Source organism: Lynx canadensis, chromosome B4, assembly GCF_007474595.2.
Source record: "Lynx canadensis isolate LIC74 chromosome B4, mLynCan4.pri.v2, whole genome shotgun sequence".
NCBI lineage: Eukaryota > Metazoa > Chordata > Mammalia > Carnivora > Felidae > Lynx > Lynx canadensis.
In genome coordinates, this window is record NC_044309.1 from 87705466 (window position 1) to 87721635 (window position 16170).

The 16170-nt window shown below is 35.7% G+C and overlaps 1 protein-coding gene across 5 annotated transcripts in view; it reads left to right on the forward strand.

Moving 5' to 3' along the window:
• Window positions 1-16170, forward strand: part of MON2 (MON2 homolog, regulator of endosome-to-Golgi trafficking) — a 121157-nt gene that overhangs the window by 50133 nt on the left and 54854 nt on the right. For all 5 annotated transcript variants that reach the window (XM_030323101.1, XM_030323098.1, XM_030323099.1 and 2 more), the window contains 5 exons: window positions 25-178; window positions 6407-6639; window positions 8745-8826; window positions 9403-9587; window positions 10771-10883. In XM_030323101.1, the coding sequence (XP_030178961.1) occupies window positions 25-178; window positions 6407-6639; window positions 8745-8826; window positions 9403-9587; window positions 10771-10883 (767 nt within the window). The remainder of the gene's footprint in view (window positions 1-24; window positions 179-6406; window positions 6640-8744; window positions 8827-9402; window positions 9588-10770; window positions 10884-16170) is intronic.

The following is a 16170-nucleotide window of genomic DNA, read 5'->3' on the forward strand; positions in this document are numbered from 1 at the left end:
TGTTTTCTTCTCCTTATCTAATAGGAAACAATAACTCAGGGGGCCCTGTCTCAACACCAGCTAACTCAGGAATGTTGGGGATTGGTGGAGGTGTTACTTTGCTACCAGCATTTGAATATAGAGGAACTTGGATACCTATTCTGACAATAACAGTACAAGGCAGTGCAAAAGCCACCTAGTAAGTAGTAGTAGCCTTATTTTATGATTGATGTTGTTGGGGATATTTTATCATAAAATGTTTCTCTCTGCATTATATTTTGAATTTAAGCCTACTAATTCCAATACAGTTTAGAACTAATTTTTTTGGCCATATTTTGAGATTTTTACTAAGGATTGGATTTTGTTTGTTTTCTTTTGTCTATTTGTAGACCTGTTAATAGCATTGTGAAACAAAATGTGGTTTTTCTACCTGATGACCTAGTCAGCTGTCTTATATGGCTTTTTGATTTAAGTATGTGACTTGATTTCAGACCCTTTGGACTTAGGTCTTCTAATACTGACTTTACCAGCAGCAAATTCTTTAATTTTAAAACTCTCAGTTTCTTCACCTATAAAATGGGAGTAGTGATATATTTACCTTTCAGGATTCTCTAGGTAATAAAAGTTATTTTAACTGTTTAGCTAATTCCATTGTTAGGGTTTAACATACAGTACTTTTAGTTTAATTAATTTGAAGTGTTTAATGGATACCATATATGTTATTTGTATTATCATTAGTTATTTCAGTTTAACAAATATATAGTCGGCAGTGTATTGTTGATTTTTCTTAGGTTGAAGTGAACTACAGTGCTCCAGAGATAAAGCAGTTAATACCACATAGGTTTAATGCTGCAGCTGTTGTGAAGCAGTTATTTCATACATTTTGAATGCTTAGTATGTATAATTAAAATACTATTCTGATGACAGTAAATCAAAACTTAAGATTTGAAGCAGAGTCTCTGACTAGTTTGTTGGTTTGTTTGGTTATTTATTTATTTATTCATTCATTAAAATTTGAGCATAGGGGCACCTGGGTGGCTCAGCCAGTTAAACGTCCGACTTTAGCTCAGTTCATGATCTCATGGTTTGTGAGTTCAAACCCTGTGTCAGGCTCTGTGCTGACAGCTCGGAGCCTGGAGCTTGCTTCAGCTTTTGTCTCCCTCTCTCTCTCTCCCTCCCCTGCTCACACTGTCTGTCTGTCTCTCTCTCTCTCTCTCTCTCTCTCTCAAGAATAAATAAAAATGTGAGTATAGTACACATGTTACATTAGTTTCAGGTGTACAATATAATACAGTGATTTGACAAGTTTACGCATTACGTTGTGTTCATCACAAGTGTAGCTGCCATCTGACTCCTTACATCACTGTGACAATATCATTGACTCTATCCTTTATGCTGTGCCTTTTATTCTTGTAACTTATTCATTCTGTGACTAGAAGAACTGGAAGCCTGTGTCTCCCACACCCCTTTGCTCATTTGCCCAACCTCCTTTTCTCTGACTAGTTTAAATGATAAATTTATATGGTGTATCAGTCTACATTGTATGATCATGATATTTTGCTGTACAGCTTTATTTTGCCTAAAAGTGTAAAAGCATGGAGTCATAGAGGACTGAAATATTTAACTAAAATTCATTGTTATTCTTAGTCATTTAAAAGATAATGTTACCTAGTCTCATATAAGCTTTTGCTTGCTATAAAGGCTAGTGGTGCAAGTATACTAGAGAATCAAATTTAAAAGAATGATATTTCTAGCACTGAAGGAGACAGTAATCTGATTCATTCACTTCCCCACCTCATTTTATAAGTTGAAAAAACCCCAACATGGAACTAAATTGCTGCCCGTATGGAACTTATGTATTAGTGAGTGAGATAGTCAATAAAGGCTCAAATAAACATGTAATATCACCTTGCTAGTGTTTAATTCTTTGAAGAAAAGACAAGTTAAGGGGATAGAGAGTGACCAAGGTGAAGATGGGGACAGAAATGATCTTTGAGGATAGAAGATTGAACAGATACATAACTAAAGGGAGAGAGTGAGTGCTTGAGGAAGAAAAATCAAAACAAATGACAAAAGAGTAATTACTTGGCAAAGTTGTAATAATTGCTTTTTTATTAATAAAATGGAAGTCAGAAACCAATGGTCTAATTTTTTTCTTTCTTTCTTTTTTCTTTCTTTCTTTCTTTCTTTCTTTCTTTCTTTCTTTCTTTCTTTCCTTCCTTCCTTCCTTCCTTCCTTCCTTCCTTCCTTCCTTCCTCCCTTTTTCTTTCTTTCTTTCTTTCTTTCTTTCTTTCTTTCTTTCTTTCTTTCTTTCTTTCTTTCTGAGAGAGAGAGAGAGAGACAGCATAAGTAGGGGAGAGGCAGAGAAAAAGGGGAGAGAGAGAATCCCAAGCAGGCTCTATGGTGCCAGCGCAGAGCCTGAGGCCAGGCTTGAGCCCACAAAGCCGTGAGATCATGATCTAAGCTGAAACCAAGAGTTGGCCGCTTATCCAACCAAGCCACCCAGGGGCCCCTGAAACCAATTGTTTAATTTATTCTTTTTGTTTTAAAAGAACAGCAAATAGTTTTTTTAAGTTTATTTATTGAGAGAGAGAGAGAAAAAATCCCAAGCAGGCTCTGCACTGTCAGAGTGGAGGCTGACGCAGGGCTCAAACCCATGAACCATGAGATCATGACCTGACCTCAGATGCTCCACCAGCTGAACCACCAAGGAGCCCAGGGCCAATTGTTTGTTGATAATTTAGTCCTTGTCAATTAAGAGAGTTGATTTTAACTAGTTCTGCTACTAAATACTGTGATTTCGAGTATAAAGTTATTTTTACTATTTTCTTTGAAGGTAAAAATGGAAATCTTGATTGTGTATTCTGTTCATGTATTGACTTTTTTAAGTATGTAATCGTTTGAAAACTTAAGTGATGTACAGACAGAAGTAGTTTTTTTTGTTTTTTTAAACTTTTTTAATGTTTATTTATTTTTGAGAGAGAGAGAGACAGAGCATGAGCAGGGGAGGGGCAGAGAGAGAGGGGGACACAGAATCTGAAGCAGGCTCCAGGCTCTGAGCTATCAGCACAGAGCCTGATGCAGGGCTCGAACTCACGAGACATGAGATTGTGACCTGAGCTGAAGTCGGACGCTTAACTGACTGAGCCACCCAGGTGCCCTCAGAAGTAGTTTTTACCTAAGTATTGTTGACATATTCTTTCAGATTAATTACACTGTGGTTTCTTTCAAAGTTGGGCTTGTGACAGTTTTGCAAGTTTACCTAAATTTAAAAATATTTAAATAAACGAGTTACATTTTATCTAAAACTGGAATTTATGTAGTGATTCTAATAAAATAGCCCTGAAATATTGAGGTAAGAAAGTGTAGGCCATGTTATAGGCTGTGGTATAAATAAACATAAATCACCTTTTTTCTCCTAACTATTCTGGCACTTAAAGTCTTTACCATAGAATTTGGGGATTGGAGTTTTGGATATTTAAGATTATATTATCTGTTTTAGATGCATTTTCACAGTAGATCATTTGTTCTTTGAAAGTAGAGATTTGTCTGAAAAAAACAATTAGTGCTGATAGGCTTAATGTGTGGCTTTATACAGTTGAATCCAGAAAATTTACCCTTGCTGTTTGAGCTTAGATCTCTTGATCAAGAATGTATTTATATTTTTATTGAATACCTAAATTTTAAAATACTCAGAGCCAGGACATGCTAGGGGCTAAATTGATAGACTTTAGAATCAGACTTGGGTTAAGAACTGCTGATTGGTAGCGGTGTCACCATAGTCCTTGGTTTCATCATCTGTGTCTTTTAGGGGTTTTGTGTGGAGTTTAAACAAGACAAAATGCACCAAAAAAATACCTTAAAGTCCCGGGCCAAGAGTAATTGCACAACAAATGATAGCTATTTACTTTGAGTTTTGCATATATTTATAAATTACCTACCTCCAGTCTTGATTATGATTCAGGGACTTTTAGGATTTGAAGTAGGAAATCTCTTTTATTAACTTTAATTTTTTTAAATAATTTTTTCAAATTTATTTATTTATTTTGAGAGAAACAGAGAGAGCACAAGCCAGGGAGGGGCGGGGGGAGGGGAGGGAGGGAGAGAGAGGGACAGAGAGAGGGAGAGAATATGAAAATCCCAAGCAGGCTCTGTAAAGTCAGCGCAGAGCTCGATGTGGGGCTCGAACTCATCAAACCATGAGATCATGACCTGAGCCAAAATCAGGAGTCAGATGCTTAACTGACTGAGCCACCCAGGCACCCCTTTTATTAACTTTTTTTATTGTAATCTTTAGTGATTTCAATTGTATGTATAGATGTAATTCACAAACCATAAAATTTAGTCTTAGTGTATAATTTATGGTTTCATTGTATTCAAAAGCTATATACAACAGTAACTACCATTTAATTCCAGAACTTTTTCATCACCCCAGAAAGAAACCCTTACCCATTATCAGTCATTCCTCAGTCTCCCTTTCCCCACCCCCTAGCAACCATGAATCTACCTTGCATCTCTACCGATTTGCCTATTCTGGATATTTCATATAAAAGTAATCGTACAATAAATATTCTTTTGTTCAGGCTTTCACTTAGCATGTTTTGAAGGTTCATCCATGTTGTAGGATATATCACTGTTTCACTTCTTTTTATGGGTAAATAATTCTGATTTATGGATGTACTGCATTTTGTTTATCCATCATTTGATGGGTTGTTTCCACTTTTTGGCTTTTTTTTTTTTTTTAATTTTTTTTTTTTTTAACGTTTATTTATTTTTGAGACAGAGAGAGACAGAGCATGAATGGGGGAGGGGCAGAGAGAGAGGGAGACACAGAATCGGAAGCAGGCTCCAGGCTCTGAGCCATCAGCCCAGAGCCCGACGCGGGGCTCGAACTCACGGACCGCGAGATCGTGACCTGAGCTGAAGTCGGACGCTTAACCGACTGCGCCACCCAGGCGCCCCTCCACTTTTTGGCTTTTAGAGATAATGCTGCTGTAAGCATTTGTGTGTAACTTTTTTGCTTAGACATATGTTTTCCTTTTTCTTGGATATATACCTAGGAGTAGAATTGCTGGGTCATGTAGTTGTGGATGTTTAACTTTTGAAGAACTGCCAAACTATTTTCCCAAGAGACTGTACCATTTTACATTCCCACCAACAGTATATGAGGGTTCAGATTTCTCTACATCCTGAGCAATGCTTATTACTATCTTTTGATTATTGTCATAGTCTTTTGATCATAGCCATCCTAGTGGATATTAAATGTTATCTTACCATATTTCAACTTGCATTTCTCTAAAAACTGATGACTTTGAGTTTCTTATTCATGTGTTTATTGGCCATTTATATATCATCTTGGGAGAAAGGTCTTTTCAGATCCTTTGCTCCTTTTTATTTATTTTTTATTATTATTTAGCTATAAGTGTTATATATTCTTTAGTCCCCTATTAGATATATGATTTGCTATTCTGTGGATTGCCTTTCATTTTCTTAACAGTATCCTTTGAAGGACAATATTTTTTAATTTTGATGAATTCAATTTATTTTTTCTTCTGTTGCTTGTGCTTTTGGCATCATATCTAACAAATCAGTACTTAATGTGAGGTTGTGGAGATTTTTTCCCAGGTTTTCAACTAAGAGTTTTTAGTTTTAGCCCTTACATTTAGGTCGTTATACATTTTGAGTTAATTTTTGTATATGGTGCAAGGTAGATCCACCATCATTCATTTACATATGAATATCCAGTTGTTCCAGTACCACCAGTTCTTTTTCCATTGATTTATCTTGACAGATTTCAGTTTTAAGGAACTTAAAACCATAACTCTTTATTTGCCATGACTTAATACAAAAGATTTATCTTCCCTTTTGAAAGCTTTGTTTTAACTATGGGGTAGAAACTGCTCTAAAATGTGACTTTGACATACTGAAGCTCTGAGTATTATTCTTACTCTGTTGACATATTGTATCTGAGATAGATGATAGCTAAGCTGGATATCTCACAGTAATACTTCCTCAGTGTGAAAGTATCTTCCCATTTAAAGGATTGATTTGATAGCACCTTATTTTGAAAGCACCTTAGTCAGATTTGAGTGGTTTTATAATCCATTTAGTCTTACACTATTTTGCATGTCTTTATTTTTCTAGTGCCAACATTTAATGAAAATATTGGCACATCTTGTGGGGAGAGGCAAAAAAGTAAGTTATTAAACTAATTAGTTATGGAAGTGGTCAGACCTTAATTTTTCTAATCAGTTTCTTAGAATACTGAGAAGGGAGCCCTCCTCCGAACAACACAAACTCAGTAATGTCCATTCACTTTTGCAGTTTGTTGCTCTTAATTTCTGTAGACTACAAATTATGGAAGTCCTTTCATGTATTTTCATTATTGCGGCTTTTAATTAGTGTTCTGATTTTCTCATAATTTCAGCCTAGAGATGTTGGACAAAGTTGAGCCCCCAACTATACCAGAAGGTTATGCTATGTCTGTGGCATTCCACTGTTTGCTAGACCTTGTACGTGGAATCACTAGTATGATTGAAGGAGAGTTAGGAGAGGTTGAAACAGAATGTCAGACTACCACTGAAGCAGCTTCTTCACCAACACAGTCATCAGAACGGCAAGAATCACAGTCAACGTCAGACCAGATGGATAAGGAAATAGGTATATGTGATGTATTTTTAACTTTTATTTTGAAATAATTTGAAATTTACAGAAAAGTTGCACAGATACTAGAGTTCCCATATATCCTTCACCCTGATTTCCCAATTGTTAATAGTACCATATTTGTGTACTTGTATTTATATATGTCACTATACTTTTTACCTTTTTAACTATTAGAGAATAAGTTGCAGACATAATGCCCAATTTCCCCTTAATACTTGAGTGTTTTCTAAAAAATAAGGACAGTTTCCTATATAACTACAGTACAGTCCCATCATAAATTTACCATTAGCCCAGTATTATCTAATTTGAGACCTCATTCAAATTTTGCCAGTTGCCCCAATGATGTCTTTTTTTCTGTTTCTTTTCCTTTTCCTTTTCATTTTTGTTTTTGTTTTTGTTTTCTTTTTTTAGAGAGAGAGACAGACAGTGTGAGCCAGAGTGAGGCAGATAGAGGGAGAGAAAGAGATAATCCCAAGCAGGCTCTGCACTGTCAGCGTAGAGCCTCATGCGGGACTTGAACTCATGAACCATGAGATTATGACCCAAGCCAAAACCAAGAGTCGGAGGCTTAACCAGTTGAGCCCCCCAGGCGCCCCCCAATGAGGTCTTTTATGTTCTGGGATTACCTGTTGAATTTAGTTTCATGTTGCTATACTGTCCTTTAATCTAGAACATGTCCTTAGTTTTTCCTTGTTTTATATGACCTTGACCCTTTTGAAGGGTAGCTCAGTCAGTTTGGGTTTGTCTTTTGTTTCCTCATAATTAGATTCAATTTATTCATTTTTACCATAGAAATGTTGCTGCATTATACTTAGTGTATCAACATGTCAGGAGCATACAGTGTCAGCATGTCTCATTATTGGTAATGTTACCATTTGGTTAATATGTCTGGCTGGTTTCTTCAATGTAAGAATAATTATGAACTTTTTGTGGAGAAATATTTTGAGACTAATCTAAAATATTAAAGAGAGCTTTTCCTTCTCTCCCATTTATTTTTTTAAGATTTATTCATTTATATTATTTTTTATATATTGGATATTATTCTTTTTCTGCCACCTCCCCCCTTCCTGCTATTCTTGCCCTGATGTTTTAATGGCAAATACAGTCCTAAAATTACAGAATGTTTTTTTCACTTCAAGCCTTACTACTACTTTTACAGTGATGATGATTATCAGTTGCTTTGATTTTTTTTTTCCCCCAGAATGGCAGAATGGAATTTTATTTTATTGAAGGGTTGCAATCTGTGATTATCATTATTTGGTTTAACACTCAGATTGTTCCTGACATTGCCAGTGGGACCCCTTTCAAACTGGTCACTATGTCCTTTTGTCATTTTCTGACCTCTACCTTACTATCTGACACAACAAAATGTTCTAAACTCATCTTTGATTTTTCTTGCCAAGACCAGGATTCAGTTATTTATCTAAGGAGCCCTAGCTTCTTTTAGTTTAGAATAGTATTGGGAAACTAACACATGGGCACTAGTGTGCTTTTTACTACTTGAAAAAGAAATGCACGCATACACATGCACACACAAGCATACATCTCTCTACATTTTAAAAATGCCTGTCTAAAAATGTCTGTGTAAATGAGGTTTCTCCAGTTCTGGTTTAATACCACAAGGTTTATTTTCAACTTTCCATGTTTGTAATTACATTCTCCAACAGTGAAAACTTGGTCCCAGTTTATTCAGTGGATTTGCTTTATTTACTTGATTCCCAGTGTGTGTGTGTGTGTGTGTGTGTGTGTGTGTGTATCACCAATCTCCTGGCTGAACCAGCTGATCACTCTTAGCTGATCACAGAGGCTGAAAGATTGGCCCAATGAAGGGGAAGGGAAAAGGAGCTGACATTACACACACACACACACACACACACACACACACACACACACACCAGTAAGTTAACTTTTTGAATTCTGAAACTCTGGTGTGGTTTTTAAGTTTTCATTGGTTCAAATATATAAATATTATAGATTTTAGTATTATAATTAAGTTGTTGATGGAATATATAATGTATCACCATATGACTAGGGAGGTTTTAGAATAGCATTTTGTCAAATACTATGTTATCATGAAGTATTGTGTGTTTTTGTCATTTAAGTCAGTAGAGCTGTTTGGGAAGAAATGGTGAATGCCTGCTGGTGTGGTTTACTTGCTGCTCTCTCACTCCTTCTTGATGCCAGGTATTAAGTCTTTATAATTTTTATATTGCATGTGACAGTTAATAAGAAACAAACATTAAAATTGTTACTTCAATTTGTCTTAAGATTTATTTCTTAATATTAGTTTTTGGACATTATTCTTTTTCTGCCACCTCCCCCCTTCCTCCTATTCTTGCCCTGCTCCCCACCAGAGTAGTTGTCATAATGTTTTAACGGAAAATCCAATCCTAAAATTACAGAATTTTTTTTTTCCACTTCAAGCCTTACTACTACTTTTACAGTGATGATGATTATCAGTAACTTTGATTTGTTTTCCAGAATGGCAGAATTTACTGATTTTAAAATGCTTGATATTTTAAGTTAAATCTTTGAGTGCTTAACCATTTTCTTCAATAATGAAATATGTATTATATATTGCTTTCACCCAATTCAGATTTTCAGATATTATGTTGATTAGTTAAAATTCCTTAAGTATATTTTGCTGTTATTTGTCTATAGATTTTCTTAAAACTCCACTGAATACCTAATTGCACATCATGTTTGCAGTATAATTAAACATAAATTAATCATATTAAATACAATACTTTATCTTTTCAGCACAGATGAAGCTGCCACTGAGAATATTTTAAAAGCTGAACTGACTATGGCTGCTCTTTGTGGAAGACTGGGCCTTGTAACTTCAAGAGACGCCTTTATAACTGCAATATGCAAAGGTTCCCTACCCCCCCATTATGCTCTTACTGTGCTGAATACCACCACCGCAGCCACGCTTTCCAACAAATGTAAGACTTCAGCTTACTCGGAGTTTTTTTTCATCTAGTGATGTGACATTATGTAGAGAAAATATTATAGAAATTCCTAGTTCAAGCCTACCTGTTTCACTCTCTGACTATGACCTCTGCGAGAAGTCTGCAGACTTCTCTGGGTCTGTGACCCAGAGCTTAAATTTTTTCCATCTCTTTAAAACAATGGGAGTGCAGGGAGAATAATACCAATTTTCAACAATAATAGTGAGGATAAAAGAAAATAAATCTCCAGGGTGCCTGGGTGGCTCAGATGGTTAAACATCAAATTTCGGCTCATGTTGTGATCTCATGGCTTGTGAGTTCGAGCTCAGCATCGGGATCTGAGCTGACAGCTCAGAGCCTGGGGCCAGTTTTGGATTCAGTGTCTCCATCTCTCTCTGCCCCTTCCCCACTCATGCTTTGACTGTCTGTCTCTCTCAAAAATAAACAAACATTAAAAAATTTTTAAAAAGAAAATAAATCTAGAAGTCTGTTGTAAACTATATCATAGTTTATCATACTAGTATATCATACTATTGAAATGGTGGTTTGGGGTGCCTGGCTGGCTCAGTCAGTGAAATGTGCAACTCTTGATCTTGAGGTCATGAGTTTGAGCCCCACATTGGGTCTAGAGATTACTTAAAATAAATAAATAAACTTAAATAAAAAAAGTAGTGGTGTTTTTTTGTTTGTTTTTGTTTTTATTTTTTTCAACGAACTAGTAGAACAATAATGCTGCTTTTAACGTTCAGATATTTTTTTTCTTGTTGAATACTTTGAAAACACTCAGGTTTGTTACATGTAATAGAAATATATTTCAAGATGGTATTTAGTTTTCAGACTGAAAATGTGAGATTTGACATCTAACTTTAACTATAAAAGTTTACTGGGAATATATGTTAAAATACTCCATGTGTCCTAATTCTATTTTGCTTGTGAAAAAGTATACCTAAGTTTTATAATTTTAAAAAGTTATATAGAAAATTACTTAAAATTTGCTTAAATTATATTGGTTTTTATACCTCCTGAATTTCAAAAATGTTTGCATATAGGTAATAGGTAACTGCATAAGTGTCATAGTTGAACTCAGTTTAATCAAATTAATGTTTTAAAATACAACATTACTTTGAATAATGTGAAAAGTATATCTTAATTATTTAAGCTTTCCTTTGTGTTCTAGCATATTCCATTCAGGGCCAGAGTGTTATGATGATAAGTCCATCAAGTGAATCTCACCAGCAAGTTGTGGCAGTTGGTCAACCTCTGGCAGTCCAGCCTCAAGGAACAGTAATGGTGAAGGACTTTTCTTACCTTAGTTACCAATTAACTATCCAGCAAAATTATTATACCTTTCTTTTTTTATTTTTTAAATCCAAGTGAGTTAACATGTAGTGTAATAATGGTTTCAAGAATAGAATTTAGTGATTCATCACTTACATATAACACCTAGTGCTCATCCCAACAAGAGCCCTCCTTAATGCCCATCACCCATTTAGTCCATTCCCCCCATCCAACACCTCTCCAGCAACCCTCAGTTTGTTCTATACTTAAGAGTCTCTTATGGTTTTCCTTCATCTCTATTTTTATCTTATTTTTCCTTCCCTACCCCTATATTTTTCTTTTTTGTTTCGTAAATTCTACATGAGTGAAATCATATGGTATTTGTCTTTCTCTGTCTGACTTATTTCACTTAGTACAATATACTCTCGTTCTATCCATGTTGTTGCAAATGGCAAGATTTCATTCTTTTTTGATTGCTGGGTAATATTCATTGTATGTATATACCACATCTTTAAAAAAAAATTTTTTTTTAATGTTTGTTTATTTTTGAGAGAGATAGAGAGACCGAGCGCAAGCAGGGGAGGGGCAGAGAGAGAGGGAGACACAGAATCCGAAGCAGGCTCCAGGCTCTGAGCTGTTGAGAGAGGCTCGAACTCACAGAGAGATCATTACCTGAGCTGAAATCGGATGCTTAACCGACTGAGCCACTCAGGTGCCCCTATATAAACCACGTCTTCTTTATCCATTCATCAGTTAATGGACATTTGAGCCCTTTCCATACTTTGACTGTTGTTGATAGTGTTGTAAACATTGGGGTGCATGTGCCCCTTCAAATCGGCATTTTTGTATCCTTTGGATAAATAGCTAGTATGCAATTGTTGGATTGTAGGGTAGCTCTATTTTTAATTTTTTGAGAAATCTCCGTACTGTTTTCCAGAGTGGCTGCACCAGTTTGCATTCCCACCAGAAGTGCAAAAGTGTTCCCTTTTCTCCTCAACCTTGCCAACACCTGTTGTTCATTTTAGCCATTCTGACAGGTGTGAGGTGGTATCTCGTTATGGTTTTGATTTGTATTTCTCTGATGATGAGTGATGTTGAACATCGTTTCATGTGTCTGTAAGCCATCTGGATGTCTTCCTTGGAAAAGTGTCTGTTCATGTCTTCTGCCCATTTCTTCACCGGATTATTGGTGTTTTGGATTTTTAGTTTGATAAGTTCTTTATAGATTTTGGATACTAACCCTTTATCTGATATGTCATTTGGAAATATCTTCTCCCATTCCATCAGTTGCCTTTTAGATTTGTTGACTGTTTCCTTCCCTGTGCAGACTTTTTATCTTGATGAGGTCCCAACAGTTCTTTTTTGATTTTGTTTCCCTTGCTTCCAGTGACATGTCTAGTAAGGAATTGCTGTGGCCGAGGTCAAAGAGGTTGTTGCCTGTTTTCTCCTCTAGGATTTTTATGGTTTCCTGTCTTAAATTCAGGTCTTTCATCCGTTTGAGTTTATTTTTGTGTATGGTGTAAGAAAGCAGTCCAGATTCATTCTTCTGGATGTCACTGACCAGTTTTCCCTATACCATTTGCTGAGGAGACTGTCTTTTTTTTCCATTGCATTTTCTTTCTTGCTTTGTCAGAGATTACATGGCCATACATTTGTGGGTCCATTTCTGGATTCTCTATTCTGTTCCAATGATATATGTGTCTGTTTTTGTGTACCATACTCTCTTGATGACTACAGCTTTTTAATACATCTTGAAGTTCGGGATTGTGATGCCTCCAGCTTTGGTTTTCTTTTTCAAGATTGCTTTGGCTATTTGGGGTCTTTTTTGGTTCCATACAAATTTTAGGATTGTTTGTTCTAGCTCTGTGAAGAATGCTGGTGTTATTTTGGTAGGGATTGCATTAAATGTGTAGATTGCTATGGGTAGTATTAACATTTTAACAGTATTTGTTCTTCTGACCCATGAGCATGATGTTTTCCATTTCTTTGTCTCTTCTCAGTTTCTTTCATAAGCTTTCTATAGTTTTCAGCATACAGATCTTTTACCTCTTTGGTTAGGGTTATTCTTAGGTATTTTATGATTTTTGGTGCAGTTGTAAATGAGATCGATACCTTGATATTCTGCTGTTTCATTATTGGTGTATAGAAATGCAGCCAATTTCTGTACGTAGATTTTATATCCTGTGACTTTACTGAATTCATGTATCAGTTCTAGCATTTTTTTGGTGGAGTCTTTCAGGTTTTCCACATAGAGTATCATGTTGTCTGTGAAGAGTGATAGTTTGACTTCTTCCTTGCTGATTTGTATGCCTTTGTTTCTTTTTGTTGTCTGATTGCTGAGGCTAGGATTTTTAGTACTATGTTGAACAATAGTGGTGAGAACGGACATCCCTATTATGTGTCTGACCTTTGGGGGGAGGCTCTCAGATTTTCCACATTGAGGATGATATTAGCTGTGGGTCTTTTGCATATGGCCTTTATGATGTTGAGGTGTGTTCCTTCTATCTCTACTTTCTTGAGGGTTTTTATCACGAAAGAATGCAGTATTTTGTCAAATGTTTTTCCTGCATCTATTGAGAGGATCATGTGGTTCTTATCCTTTCTTTTATTAATGTGATGTGTCACGTTGAATGATTTGTGGATATTGAACCACCGCTGCATCCCAGGAATAAATCCCACTTGATTATGGTGAATAATTCTTTTAATGTATTGTTGGATTCAGTTTGCTAGTATCTTGTTGAGAGTTTTCGCATCCATGTTCATCAGGGAAATTGTTCTATAATTCTCCTTTTTAGTAGGGTCTTTGTCTGGTTTTGGAATCAGGTAATGTTGGCCTCATAGAATGAGTTTGGAAACTTTCTGTCCATTGTATTTTTGAGAACAGCTTGAAACGAATAGGTATTAACTCTTCTTTGAATGTTTGGTAAAATTCCCGTGGACATCCATCCAGCCCTGGACTCTTGTTTGTTGGCAGATTTTTGATGACTGATTGAATTTCTTTACTGGTTATGGGTCAGTTCAAATTTAGTATTTCTTCCTATTCCAGTTTCGGTAGTTTATATGTTTCTAGGACTTTATACATTTCCTCCAGATTGCCCAATTTGTTGGCATTCAATTGCTCAAAATATTCTCTAATCATTGTTTGTATTTCTGCAGTATTGGTTGTGATCTCTCTGTTTTCATTAGTGATTTTATTTATTTGGGTACTTTCCTTTTTCTTTTTGGTAAGTCTGATTATTTTTATTAATTCTTTCAAAGAACCAGCTTCTGGTTTTGTTGATCTGTTCCCTTTTTTTTGTTTTTTGTTTGTTTGTTTTAATTTCAGTATTGATTTCTGTTCTCATTTTCATTATTTCCCTTCTCCTGGTTTTGGGCTTTATTTTCTCTTCTTTTTCCAGCTCCTTTAGATGTAAGGTTAAGTTGTATATTTGAGACATTTCTTCCTTATTTAAGAAGGGCTGGATTGCTATATACTACCCTCTTATGACGTCCTTTGCTACTTGCCAAAGGCTTTGGACTGTCGTGTTTTCATTTTCATTGGCTTCCATGTACTTTTTTTAATTTCCTCTTTAATTTCTTGGTTAACCCATTCTTTCTTTAGTAGAATGTTCTTTAATCTCCAAGTATTTGTGATCTTCCCAAATATTTTCTTGTGGTTGACTTCAAGTTTCATAGCTTTGTGATCTGAAAATCTGCATGGGATGATATAGGTCTTTTTGTATTTGTCGAGGGCTGATTTGTGTCCCATTATGTGATCTACTCTGGAGAATGTTCCATGTGCACTTGAGAAGAATGTGTACTCTGCTGCTTTAGGATGAAATGTTCTGAATATATCTGTTAAGTCTATCTGGTCCAGCATGTCATTGTTTCCTTGTTGATTCTCTGCTTAGATGATGTGTCCATTGCTAGAGTGGGGTGTTAAATTCCCCTACTATTGCTGTATTATTATTAATGACTTTCTGTATGTTTGTGATGAATTGATTCATGTGTTTGGGTGCTTTCAAGTTGGCATAAATATTTACAATTGTTCGATCTTCTTGGTGAATAGACTCCTTAATTATGATATAATGCCCTTCTTCATCTTTTGTTACAGTTTTTGTTTTGAAATCTAGTTTGTCTGATATAAGAATGGCTCCTCTGGCCTTCTTTTGATGTCCATTAGCATGATAAATAGTTCTCCATCCCCTTACTTTCAATCTGCAGGTGCCTTTAGGTATAAAATGAGTCTCTTGTAGTAAGCATATAGATCAGGTCTTGTTTTTTTATCCATTATGATACCTATGTCTTTTGATTGGAAGATTTAGTCTACTTAACATTTAGAGTGGTTATTGAAAGATATGAATTTTGTGCCTCTGTGTTACCTGTAGCGTGGTGTTTCTGGTGACATTTTCCAGTCCTTTCTAGTCTTTGTTACTTTTGGTCTCTTTTGTTTTGTTTCATTTTTTTTCTCCAAAGAGTCCCCCTTAAAATTTCTTGCAGGGCTAGTTTAGTGGTCATGAACTCCTTTAGTTTTTGTTTGTCTGGGAAACTCTGTCTCTCTTTCTATTCTGAATTACAGCCTTGCTGGATAAATCTTGGCTGCATATTTTTCCAATTCAGCACGTTGCATATTTCCTGCCACTCCTTTCTGGCCTGCCAAGTTTCTTTGGACAGGTTTGCCATGAACGTGATCTGTCTTTCCTTGTAGGTTAAAGACTTTTTTTTTCACTTTCTGCTTTCACGATCATCTCCTTGTCTGTGTATTTTGTGAATTTGACTACAGTATGCCTTGGTGATGGTTAGTTTTTGTTCAGTCCAGTGGGAGTTCTCTGTGCTTCTTGTATTTTGATGTCTGTGTTCTTCCCCAGATTAGGAAAGTTTTTAGTTATAATTTGCTCACATAAACCTTCTGCCCCTCTTCTCTCTCTTCATCTCTGGGATGCCTATGATATGAATATTATTCCTCCTTAATAAATCTTTCAGTTCTCTTAAGTCTTGTATGGTGATCTTTCGCCTTTGTTTCCCTCTTTTTTTTGCTTCATTATTTTCCATAATTTTATCTTCTGAATTACGGATTCACTGCTCTGCTTCATCCATCTTTGCCGTCATATCATCCATTTGAGATTGCATCTTGGTGATAGCATTTTTAATTTCATCCTAACGGGATTTTAGCTCTTTTATTTCTGCAGAAAGAGATTTCCTGGTGTCTTCTATTCTGTTTTCAACCCCAGCTAGTATTCTTATAATCATGGTTTTAAATTCTAGTTCAGACTGTCTTACTTATATCTGTGTTGATTAAATCCTGGCCATCATTTCTTCC